Here is a 13,440-nt window from a genome sequence, read left to right as displayed (position 1 = left end):
CACACAGTGAAGAGCAGGCATGTAGTAGAGTGGACACACACCTAAACCCCCCCCCCATGTCTGTATGTGGAAGAGAGAGTACTTTTCTATGCTGACATAAATCTTTCAATTTAATTAATGCACAGAAAGGGATGTCAAGTTGATGTACATTATGATTTTGGAAAGGGTTATTATATAATCTACATCCTGTCAACATTTATTAGCAACCCATAATAATAGCAGTGACATTGATGGCTTCCTGGCATAGACTTGAGTAACCTGTAATTGACTTGTATTATACAGTCACATTTTCATTACAGAGGGATGAGCGCTAGGTGGAAGGGGTAAGTGGGGTGGTATGGAAAAGTAGAGATAGAGAATAAAAATACATACTTAAAAATATTACAGATTTTTGTATATTGGCAGTTATTTGCCTGTAGAATGGCAGCCGGTCATAGTTTTCTAATCTCTCTACACGGCAATTTAATTTAATGTAATCCTTTAATGGTTCTCTCTCTCTATTGCTAGAGCACATTTAGATTTTTGATATCTTGCATCTCTGTAAGCATCTCTAACTAGCTGAAGTACAGGCCCAAAACAATACCCAGAGTGCACTGCAGTTTTAAGAACCTTTTCAGGCACGACTCTCGGCATGTGGCCTGTGTTTAAAATGCTCACCGAACAGAATGATAAAAAATCTTTGAAGGCCAATGTTTTAAAGACATGCTCAATCAATCAGTTGAGTTGTCCATAAAAGATAAAATATTATTGGTAACATGTTTTTTTTTTGTTTGTTTTTTACCAAATCTGAATATTGCCATGATATAACATTTAAAATAACTGTTTTCAGTGTGATACATGTGATCTTATTCCATGGTGTTTTTGATAAATTATTATATCAGTATAATTTAGTTTTGATGAAAATACAGTAATTGGGTAAATCCAGCGAGGTAGTCATACTGGCAATAATGATTCACAAAGACTTTAAGCATTTAAGAGTTCAAGCACAAAAACCGTTATAATAGCAGATATTGGATATTGATCACTGGGGTTTAGAGTGTGTGTCCAGATTGAGGTGAACAAGAAATACTCACTTGTGAAAATACTTTTCTTGTGTTTTGAAGTCAGCAATGGTTTGTAGGAAGGCATAAGAAAAAGATCCATCGCTCAAAAAACCGTTGTTGCACCAAAAGAAGTCTGATTTTTCTTACTTTTTAACTATTATTTTTGTGTTGGAACTTAACATCAACCTGCTTAAGGGACTAAATATGTATTAGCCGCTGGCTATAATCTTGCATATTTACAAAAATGTTCATCAATATGCACTGTCCCTATTTTAAACAAATAAATCGCAAATCAAATGTATTTCTACAATTTATTTTTTGTTATTTTTATATAATCATTAATTCATTATTCTTTTTAATTTTCTAATATTTATATACATATTAATGTTATTTTTAAATGTTTTTCATCAGGTGTCTCGTTGATCTCAATCATTTGGTAGAGGCTCATTTAAATTTATTACATTTATTTATTAAATTTTTTTATGTTGTAGTGCCCAAAGCAACTAAGAAAGGCAAAAAAGAATCTTTTTTCCATTGGATTATTTTTGAATATACATACAATACAGTTTGGACTGTAATCTTTTATTAAAAAGAAAATGTTAGCCGACTGAAGGAAACCACAGTCAAAAGGGCACAAATCCAAGACACAATCACTCATCTTACAGGCTCAGTTTTCTTACACTCTGCTTCTATAACATCAGAAAAGGTTTGAATCCCCCTAGCCTTTTTCCTGCAGTGCCTGGTGTAAATATCCTTTAGGCAGGGTAAGGCACCTCCTATTGTATGTTCAGCTGAACGAACCACTCCTTGCAGGGCCTTGCGGTCCTGTTGGGCGTTGTTTTCATACCAGGCTGTGATGTTCCCCATCAGGGCGCTCTCAATGCTGCAGGAGTAGAAACTGCTTAGTATTTGAGGGGATAACAGGAATATACCTCAAACGTCTGAGGTGAAACAGTCTCTGCCTTGCCTTTCTCACCACTGAGTCAGTATGCAGCGCCCAGGTCAGACCCTCGGTGATGTGGACACCAAGAGTGGGCAATTTCACTGACTTGTCTTACATCTGCCTACATTGGTGGCCAGCAATCCACTGCACTATGCAAATTGTGACAGGAAAGTTTGCTGATTTGACTAAAAGCCCTGGCTGGATCTGTGTTCGAGGTAAAAAAAAAAAAAAGTAGACTGGCAATATTCATACATAATGCATTTGACTTGCATTAGAAACTGCTTAGCAGGTTGCAGGAGTGACTCAGTTGGTTTAATGTAAGTGCTGCTGATGGATGGATGGATGAAGTGGACTGGACCAGTTTTTTACTAAAAGTATAAACTGCCCCTCCTCTCTCTCCCAGAGTTGTTTAAGTGCCCTGGATGAACAGACTCCATTGTAGTAGCAGCACGTGGGTTTTGTACGTGGGGACTTTTGAAGTGAAAGGAAGACTCTCGACTGTTGTTCAAGCACTCCCACACTACTCCAAAAACATGTGCAAACCAAAAATATCAGCCTGGTTTTACAGCGAAAGTGTGTGTGAGTGTGTTTTGATGTGCAGAGGTGTGAGGGGTGATGGAGGGGGCTTTAAAGTGGGCCTTAATTCGTTTTAGCCATTGAGGACTTCTTGTGCATCTTTGTGCGTTTTTGTGGGTGTGCACATGCACATGCAGAACATGAGACCGTGTGCTGCTGTTGTACCTAACCTAACGGGTGAATAGTTCAGCTCTGACTGGGATGTGTTTTGCTCTGCAGGGCTGTTCCTGGTCGGTGATATTTGTGGATCTGGACGCCCACAACAGGAACAGACAAACCCTGTGCTCCCTACTGCCCCGAGAGTCTCGCTCACATGTGAGTTCCTCTATCTATACTACTAAATCCACCCTACAAATGACTGAAAAAACCTACAAAATAAAGCATAAGATGATATAAAAGGGGATGGTTAAATGCATATTTTGTCTCAGAACTAGTTAGTTGAGCCGTTGTAGATTTTAGAAAAATATCCAAAGTAGCACATATTTATGCAACAAGAGGAGCAGCTGTGGGCATAATCTCTACCAATCAAAAAGACTAAAATAGATGCCTACCAAACATATGCCAAAAACTTCAAAAAATGTTAATTGTGCACATCAAACATGTATACCGCAGGAATAGTAGCTGCTACATTGTTAGCAACTAATGGGGATCTGAATAAAGGAATTAATAAACTACATACATCAATATGTCAGTGGATATCTTTTATTGAAAAATGTCAATCATGGTGCAGCCGTTACACTGCCCATACCTGTGCTATTGATGATTCAGCCTTGACAAGAAATGAAGGAAGTGAGAGGTGGCTGCAGAGCTAGAGGGAGGTAAAGCTGAAAAAGGAAGGGGTGAAAGAAATAAGTGGTACGTTGAGAAAAAAGCAAGAGCAAAACCATTCCCTGCTCTCCACTCCACCGTTTGCAGACACTTAAATGATCACATCTCTTTCTCTTTCCCTGTGTGTGCTGATTGTCTCAGGCAGAATAGCCGAGGAAATGAGTGCAATTAGACGACTAGAGTGACATTATAGCTGTATGAGATTAACTTTAAGGAGCTGGAAGGATGGAGAGCAGTAGGGAGCGAGAGAGCAACATGTGGAAAGCAAGTTATTTATTTTTGGAAGCTCTGCCGTCTATTAATAAACCTTAAATATTCATAGCTGTTTGCATTGAGGCTGGGGCCTAATAGCTTTGATTCCCACTGCTTAATAGAGTAAACCAAGCAAAAAATAAATTGAGAGAATTAGATGCCCATTAAAAAAGTTTGTCAAGCCTGATAACAATATTAATTCTCAATGATTGTTCCAATTCAGTCCTTGATATAAATAAATAAATAAGGCTGCTATAGTGTGCTGTTCACAGCCAGGAGCTTTCACTCTTAAGATGGTAGAAGGCTTCTACAGCTGTCTAATTTATGACCCTTTAGTACATAAAGATTGAGCCTATGCTAAATCAACCCTGTCTCATAAAAATTGCATTCCCATTCAACTGAAGTGCATTCTTAATGACGTTTTGAGGGAAGCATTTGTTTCAACATATCCTCGTACCAGTAACAGGCACCAGTCACAGTTTTAAACACGCCAAAGTGGTTGACGTTTTAAGTTGAAACAAAACTACTTGGTTAGGTTTACTAAAAGATCATGGTTTTGGTTCAAACAAGTTAGTTTGTTACGTAACTTACAGTAAGTTATGTACGTAAGTTAAGTACCAACGTATGTAATGTAATTTAAGTACATTACGTAAGTTAACTTACATACATAAGTTAAAATAACTCAGCTTTTACTTTTAGTTTCACACAAACAGCTGTCTCCTGGGTGAGTTTGACCCACCCATCCACCCAAAAAGGACCTCCTCCCGAGGCAGACTTTAATTAGAAACGTATTTGTGATATGTGACGTCAAAAACATCCAGGAGAGAATACATTTTTCTTGAAATATAATTGAGAATGCAGTTTAGTTGTATGGGAACGTCATTTTTTGGTGACAGGGCTGGCAAAACGACATTCAGTTTCGACTCTTAACACTTAATAATAATAATACTTAACATAGCATAGGATTTAATTCTAATTCCTCAATTATTTTGATAGATATTATTACTAATATGAACAGTGTTTCATTTCAGTGATAAACCAAAAAAAAACTGTGGTTGGGGCTTGTTATTTGTGTAAATTAAATATTTTCTCCCTGGCAGAACACAGATGCAGCCTTGCTTCCAACCATCAGCTATCCTGCGTTTGCAGTAGATGACGATGCCCTCTACAGTCAGACGCTGGACAAGATTGTCCGCAAGCTGCGGGGAAAATACGGCTTCAAGCGTTTCCTCCGTGATGGCTACCGCACCACTAACGAAGACAAGAATCGCCGCTTCTACAAACCTGCTGAAATGAAGGTTGGTGCTGGTGGGATACTTAAAGGATATCATTCTTTTTTCTTTTTTTCAATTTTCTTTTTCTTTGTTCCTTCTATTGTTACATTTTTTTCTTTAATGGTTAAGTGAAATCCTCCAACTTTTAATTTTAGACAATAGGCCGCCCAGATTAGACCTGGATTGTTTAGAGTGCTCCAGCATGTTATCATATCAGACAGACAGAAATACAGAAAATGTTACTTATCCTCCCAAGTTTTAGCAAGACACATAGCTGAGTGTCATTAGCATAGCAGTTGGAATAAATATTACATCTGTGGATAATATGCTCAAAGAGAGCATTACAAACAGTAAAGGATCCAGGATATATCCCTGGGGAACTCCACTCTACAAGAAAGGAAGCAGTCCCTCCTTCCATAACAGAGAATGACCTGCTACACCACCAACTTTACAGACAGCCGTTTGAACTTCAGGTCATGGAGACTTACAAACAAATAAAACACAGCATGCATACTGAGATACAAAGGTATCTCAATCACAATTAGAGTTAGAGCATGTCAAATGATATAATGTTTGAATATGTACCTAGAGATTATTTCAGGCAACCACTTGTTACTGCAGAGGAAAAGGCAGAGTGCCAATGGTTGGCAATGCATAAAACCTGAAATAGTGCAACTTGAAAGTGCTTGAGTGTGACATTTGAAAAGTTTTTGAAATTGTTAAGCCTGTAAAGGTATTATCCTTTCATGATAATGTTCAAAAGTCTGTCTGACTTAGCCTCTCTCATTTCAAGTGTTTTAATCCTCCAGGTATTTCACCCCCAATCGTAGTGTGTTTGTGCGTGTGATTGAGTCCCTGTCAGTGGGTGTGCTCATGCATATATATGTAGGTGATTCATTGTCCTTTTCTGAATCCCCCGTGATCCCGGCGAAATAGCAGTACATTCTCTTCAGAATGAGCTCAGTGAGCATACGATGAGTGATTCAGAGGAAGGACTTTTAATGCTAAACAAATCATTGCATTAGCTGCAGAACTAACCTCCCAGATTTAATGAGCTCAGAGAGGCAGATGGAGAGAACATCCGTGATCTGCAAGAAGTCAGAGGCAACTGGAGTTTGTGTTTGGTCTAGAAGATGATGTTTCACCTCTCATCCAAGAGGTGTCAACAGTTCTACTGTGGGGTGGGTCATTCACCCCTTAATGTCACAAGGCATTGAGGCCACCTGAGACTAAGGTTTGGATTGTTGTGCTACAGATTCACAGAGGAGTACTGGGGGACTCTACTCCTTTATTCAGAGAGTTCATAGATTTGAGGTTGAGTTGAATAAGGTGGCCAAAAAGGCCTACAAAAGTCACCAATTCTAGTGTCAAAGTGATGTAAGTTGGCGACGCTGACTCTGACACAACTTGATAATATCACTTTACTTTAATCCCACCCATACCCACCCTGGTTTCTGTAACTGGATTTTCATAATAGCAACAGACACTATTTGAGAGGGTGGCAGTGTTTCTTAGGTCTGGACCAGGTTAACCTGTTCCTATCCTTTTAACATTTAACAGCACAGATCAATATTTTAATATTAACAAAGAAAAAATAACTATGTGCATTGTGATAGTTTTCCGCTCAATTGGACTGCTTTGCATCTACTGTAATGGGTGGGTGAACATTGTTTTGGGCAGTTTGTAATCATTTGGGCTATACTTTTTGTACCTTTTGGGTGGTTCCCCTGAAAAAAATCACCCTCTCCTCTCAAGTAGTATAATTGAGGCTGACAGGACACTGAGGGTCAGATGTACTAATGCTTTTGCGCCCACTTCAGGCATATTTGTTTCGCAACGTGCGCGTAAAAGCATGGCAAGGTATGTATAAACAGGCCGCAGTGAGGTAAAAGCGCAGACTGCCTGTCACGGGAACTGAAAATGGCAAATTGAGCTTTTCCGTGTCATACATACACATTCACAGTAGGGTCAAGGGCATGTATGTACAAAAAACGCCTGTGACAGCGTGCCTCTATTTTGCGATGAAAATTCTCCCCCTCTTAGAAGCAGGTGTAAACCAGGATGCGGGTTTCCTGGCATATGCCTCCTGGTGAAGTGACAGCAGTAATCCAAGCAAGACGAAGACATAGGCCAAGGAGATGAGCTGAAAAGATTTTTGCCACAGGGATCACACTTTTTCAGTTGAGTGAACACTAAATCATTAAGCGTTACAGATTAAGCAACCATGCAATATTACAGTTACTGGAAGAAATCAAAGATGACATTGAATCTCCGACTCAGCGTTCACATTCCATTCCAGCAGTTGTAAAACTCCTCGCTACATTACAAATATTGGCATCAGGATCATTTCAAACAGTCATAACATCAGCAGTGGGAATATCTCAGTCTGCACTCAGCCGTATCATAGCACCAGTACTTAACGCTTTGCTACAGTGCAATTTACAGTATAGTGGGCGGAGAAAGGTGCTGATTACCTGATGAACTTTTGGTAAGGTTTGGTAAATACGACGTAAGCTGAAGTATCACAGTGTGCGCTTTCTTGGCCATGGAGCTGATAACGCTACATTCTCAAATGTACGTACATCTGGCCCAGAGTTCAGTAGGCATGGCTCAGTACACAATAACTGATAACTGATGACCAACAAAACCAAATGTTATCTCCCTTTATTTCAACTAGCAATTTATATTATTAGAACTAACTAACTTTCCTATTCAAATTATAATTTGGTCAAAGCTCTGTGATAAAAGATTTAGAAAAGCTGTTCATAGAAGCGAAAATTGTAAAGGTTTAATGTAGCGCTATCCAAAAGATAATGTTTCATTTAATCCATGGTTTTGTGTAACTATATTAATAAAACAGCAGACTGGAGGCGTGACAAGGGACCGAACACTTTATTTCTTTTTCCTTGCACTCATATTTAGCTACATGATATATACATTGGGAGGCTCTGAGGCTTCTTCCCAGCGTCCCAGCAGCAAAAGAGCCACATATTTTATATCAGAATGCTTATGTTGCTCTACGTAAAATGTAAATAGGCAACTCTTTTGCTAACATGTTTGCGATATCAACTTTGTGATATGCCAGTGTTGTGTTTACAGCTTGTTTTGCTGCTTCCAAAAGTATTGCTGGTGTAACTTATATCTATTGTATATTTCCTTTTACAAAGAAAATATTACTAAGTCATTTACAGAAGACATTAAAATATGTATTAGTTTTTTAAGATAGCTATACACTACAGTTCAGTTGTGATTTGAAGGCCTTGTTGCTGGCAGAAAACTGCTTTTCAATGTACTTCAGCAGGACTTGACAGATTGCTGCTCACAGCTTTTACAGCTGCTATAAATGTTTGAAACAATATCACTTTTACAAAATGAGATTGCTGTTCTTTTATTTGCAGAAAGGAAGGCAAAACAAAAAATGCATAGACATTGGGAGTGCTTGCTTGATATGTCATAGGGGGCACTCGTGGGGGCACCAACTCTTAACCACTTAGAATACTTTGCAACAAGCTTTCTTTAATCCCGCAGCTAATATGATACAAAGACTCTGAGGCTAAGAACAGTTTTTAATTCCTTAGTTCCTTCAGGCTTCAACCCGCCCTCAGTCCTACCAGCAGGCAGGCAGATTTGTAGTGGAAGACGATGCCAGCTAAGTTTAATAAATTTATCTCGTGAGCCTGCTGCCATTTGCCTTGCCTCTAATGTACCGACAGTAATATATTTTCTGCCACATCAACAAATACTGCAAGTAATAAGAATCCAATTACATAAGAGGAAACTGTGCCAGGTGTTAATATTAAAAATGCAGTAAATATTACAGCAGAATTACCATTTTTCCATGTTAGAAATTATGCACGTACAGGTGTAACAACATTACAAACATAGTACATAACACAAAAGTCAAATACTATCCACCTTTGAGTCACAAGCATACACACACAGAGAAATGAAATGTCTGACACAGTGTGATCTCTGTTCTCTGTTGAAGAAGAAGAAGTCACAGGTAGACCAGGTCTCCCTGCAGAAGACATGGAGTGAAGTTGTTGTTGGTGTTTAAGGGAGAATTCACAGCAGGGCAGATGTCTGTGCTCCCTGTCTGTTTACCATTGACAGAGAGCAGCAGCCTATGTGATAGACAGTTTTACCAATCAGTCGAGCTGCTCAAGCACAAAACACCAGGGATCCCTGCCTGTTTACAGCCTCAACAGGCCAAAAAGCACAGGCCTCACTGGGTGACTGCCTTAGCTCTCTCCACCTCCCTCTACATAAACCTTCCTCTGCTTCTGTATCTCTTTATGCACGTTTTTTTCTTTTCATTTTACATCCCTCTCTCACTCCCTGATAGCTACTATAGCTTCTCATCTCTGCTGGAACACACAGTGTGAAGCCACATATACCTGCATAATCACAGGGTGCCGACGTGAACTATGTAAGAAGCACATTTTAAGCCTACAGACAGTAGTATCTGCTTGGTGATGGTGAATGCAGCTCCCACATATTATAGTGTGTGCCAGCTCCATACCAGCCATTTGTTATTGCATTAAGATGTAATCTATTGTATCTTCCATCAGTGTGGAGATTAATGAAAAAGATTAGGGACACAGATAGTCAGGACGAGTGGCATTTTATGGTCTAAAATGCACACACACACACACACACACACACACACTCACACTCACACACATATGTTGTAATGGTAGAATTTAGAGAGGCTAAAGAAATCTGCAGCTTGTTTGATCTTGATGATTTGTAGTGTTTATACAAAGTTGGTGACTAAGAAAAGAGTTATCCTGTAAATGTAGAGCTGCTAAAATGTCTAGTGTGTGTGTGTGTGTGTGTGTGTGTGTGTGTGTGTGTGTGTGTGTGTGTGTGTGTTGATCCTCTTTAGGTGAGCATGAACAAGATGGGATTGAATTATTGGAATTAATAAGGCTGTGATTCACTTGACTGTATTTTCCTCATGTGACTTGTGACCAAATGAAGGTTTTGTGTATACGTGTGACACTACACAAACACGTGTGATCTATAATAGGATTTCTGGCTGAGTAAGATTCCAATGGTGTTCATGTCAACTCAAGTGTTTGTTCCGTTAAATTCACTCCAGCTTCTGCCACATGCTGGCTCTTAGTTCTCTGTGCTCTGTCGACTGAAAACAAGCAGACAGTCACACATAGACTCATCCGTTACTCATTCCTATCGATCAGTAAGTCAGTCAATCATAGCTCGCAAAGTGTTTATGAGGGAGAGGTCTAATTCAATTAAAACCTTAATAAATGAATAAATTATTCTGTGTGTTTGCTACACAAATGCCAAAATACATGAAGTAGGACACAAGTGCAACACATTTCTGCTTTAACTCCTTGTCACTTTCTGATGCCGATGTGCATACATGTTAACATGGTTACCAAGTGAGTTGCATAAATATGTATATATGTTGCTTGTGTCCTACTCCATGTATTTAAGGGGCTCCATTGAATGCATGGGTATAGGTCCTGTTTGTGCATGTGTGTGTATGTCGGGCCTGTGTGTGTAATGTGTAAAAATGACAACAGAGTGAAAGAATAGAATAGAATTTTCCCCTCAGGGATTAATAAAGTACGTCTTCTTCTTCTTCTAAAGCCATTTATAAAAAATAAGTAAGTAGCAGCCACATAGGAACTATCACCTCTATATTTTACTGTGCAATATCATTGTTGTTTCTCTCCTGTTTTTACATTTTTGTTACTATTTATGAAGTAGGACCAGTTAAAGTCTTGACTACTAATATACCTAGGTTTTTTCGCGGTTAGCTCTTTGTGACACCAGAGAAGATCAACAGATCAGGTGCAGTAGCATGACCTGCTGCCAGTCACCAGAATATGATTTCCCACGTGGGTTCCTGTAGTGCCGCTGATGATGCAGGCTGACATCACAGAAACTGTCCAATGAATGAGTTCCATATCAGTCCCTATGACTTCATGCCCACAGCTCTTGGTTCGTTTGTACAGTAATAACCCAGGTGTGTGTGCATTTAATTAAAATTGTTAATGTGTATTCTACTTTCAGGTCTCGTAACATAACAGCAGATTTGTTTTGTTGAAATGGTGGCCCACAGCCAAACCTTTACCTGTTAATTAAAAATAGTCCACTGATCAAACTTTTCTCTCAGTATGCCTCATGTATTAGTCACTGTACTGTAAACTTTCTGACATCTCAAACCTTCAAATGTCTTCCTCAAAACAAGCGACGCAACTTTGAAGGAAAGAAAATGGCCTTGCTGGGAAGCATTGTTATTCCTCTGTGCTCTGTCATTCACAATGTCATGACTTCTATATATCTTCCCTGTGGCATGCGGCTCCATGAGCACTACTGAAGTTCAGCCATCCGCTGCTTTGAAGTCCCTGTGCCTCTCTCCTCTTTCTGAAATGGAAAAGCAATAATTACCCCTCTCCTTGTCTCTCTACAGCTTTTTGATGGAATCGAGTGCGAGTTTCCCATATTTTTCATCTACATGATGATTGACGGTAAGCCTTGTTCTATCCATAGCTGCTGTTGTAATGCCTCAAGTGGGTCATTGGCAAGATAGAAGACAGACTTGATGCTTTTTACCAGGAAATTACATTGCCAGGTTTTAGAGGACTTAGAAACACTTTTAATAAATATGTGATGTGTGAAATATGCATGTGAACCTCGGGGAATGGTCAGAAATAAAGGAAGGAGTATATTTTTTCACAATAATGTGCATGTGAGCATTATTAAATCACCCTCATGTCGGTTTATACTCCAGTTATATTTGTAGGACAGATAAACAATCTGATTTAGGGCCCGATGTCAAATCTCAGACGTCTCAAACTGTTACCATACATTGTCTTTCGAACTAATCCAAACAGTTAAAACTAAGAGTTAAATAATAAGAACTCAGATTGCTGTTCAGCCATGCATTCATTTATAAAGTACGCAACAGTGCTTTACCTTTTAAAGCTGCAATAATCCACAGATAATTCTAACCCGACTCTCCTCTTCCACTCAGTTTTACTGAGTACATTAGCATCTTTCAGTTTATTGTTTTGGTCTATGGCCCGACTTTCCATTTGGGTTCACGCTCTCATTAGCTGTGTTTCCAGCCGCAGCATAGAGATTTGTACAGTGAATAAGCTCTAATAAATCCACGGTACACTACCTGTCCATACACACGACAGACAGAGTAAGGTAGCGACAAACTAGTGAACTTAGTGAAGCATTCAGGAGATATTTTGCTCAGTAGTTGGTGGAGAGCAAAACAGATCTTATAGCGGAGAGAATATTGGACGTACATTATCAGGCTGTCATAATTTTTTTTCCATATGAATGCTTAACTTGCTAAGTATCTGTGGGTAAATAGCCAACTGTTATGTATGAATTTGTTTCATTGATATGTGTGTGTACTGTGCGTGCGTGCGTGCGTGCGTGTGTTTATTTGTGTGTGCATTTTCGTGTTGCAGGGGTGTTCAGAGGAAATAAAGCTCAGGTCAAAGAATACCAGGACCTCCTTCAACCCATCATCTTCCTGTCTAATGAAGGTGAGCAATCACATAAACACACACACACACACACACACACACACACACACACACACACACACATATGCAATAACTGAAAATTCAGAATGCACACATACACACACACTCTCACAGACACACACACACACACACCCACACACATGCAAATACAGTAACCAATTGATGCAGGAAAATTCTGAATGCACACACTCATGCATACACGCACCCAACTTTGGCACATCAATATGGTTCGTTTCGGAGCTTCTGCCTCTGTTCTCTCTCCCTGAAGCAATGAAACACTTTTTCTCATTAAATCACATCATACATATTCATACACCACATACTGTGACCGAGGCTCACAGGGGCGGTACATTCAAGTGAACTCAGCCTTTCTTCATGAGTGAAGAGCCAGGCTTCTATATTCACCTGCACCCATTGCTAGGAGGGGAGACAGTCAATGATAGGGATGTCAAGAGCGCTGAGTTTCTATCGGTCCGTTCATAATAAATCAGGAATAATTGTAGAAAGGATAAAGACGTGAGACAGAGCTGGCTCTAGACATCTCCATAGTGCCTTTTTTACTAGTGATGTGTGGATTAACCAAACTCCTGAATTAGCTGGCTTTTAATGGATAACACAAATGTACTTTTTTTCTCTTTCACCATAATGTCCATGTCTAGGAAAGTCTAAACCCACAAATGTATTTGCTGCAGTCAGAAGCTGCTATTGTGTGTTCTGCTGCAGGTTTCCTACAACCTCCCGGGAGTCACGGTCTCCCAATGTTTTGATGATGGGTAGACACATGCAGGGTACAGCTCTGGGAGACATGCTGCTGTACTGCGGTGAATGGGCAACTAGCGTATACTACCGGTGTGCCATCCTTTGAGTCAGTGTTTTTCAGCGTTAGATTCATATTGGACCACACATTCAGGGAAATGTAGAGCAGAATTATACGTTTTGGAGTACAAAGATTGCCGCTGTAGTTCTCATATGCCGGTACATCCACC

At 39.5% G+C, this 13,440-nt stretch overlaps 1 protein-coding gene across 3 annotated transcripts in view; it reads left to right on the top strand.

Annotated features, from left to right (window-relative positions):
• Positions 1-13,440, top strand: part of phkb (phosphorylase kinase, beta) — a 128,248-nt gene that overhangs the window by 47,225 nt on the left and 67,583 nt on the right. For all 3 annotated transcript variants that reach the window (XM_031309134.2, XM_031309142.2, XM_031309152.2), the window contains 4 exons: positions 2,782-2,877; positions 4,743-4,940; positions 11,362-11,419; positions 12,377-12,454. In XM_031309134.2, coding sequence (XP_031164994.1) covers positions 2,782-2,877; positions 4,743-4,940; positions 11,362-11,419; positions 12,377-12,454 — 430 coding nt within the window. The remainder of the gene's footprint in view (positions 1-2,781; positions 2,878-4,742; positions 4,941-11,361; positions 11,420-12,376; positions 12,455-13,440) is intronic.

The sequence above is a fragment of the Sander lucioperca genome, chromosome 3 (assembly GCF_008315115.2).
Source record: "Sander lucioperca isolate FBNREF2018 chromosome 3, SLUC_FBN_1.2, whole genome shotgun sequence".
NCBI classification, from domain to species: domain Eukaryota; kingdom Metazoa; phylum Chordata; class Actinopteri; order Perciformes; family Percidae; genus Sander; species Sander lucioperca.
The sequence above is the reverse complement of the archived record's forward strand: the minus strand, read 5'-3'. Positions and strand labels throughout refer to the sequence as shown.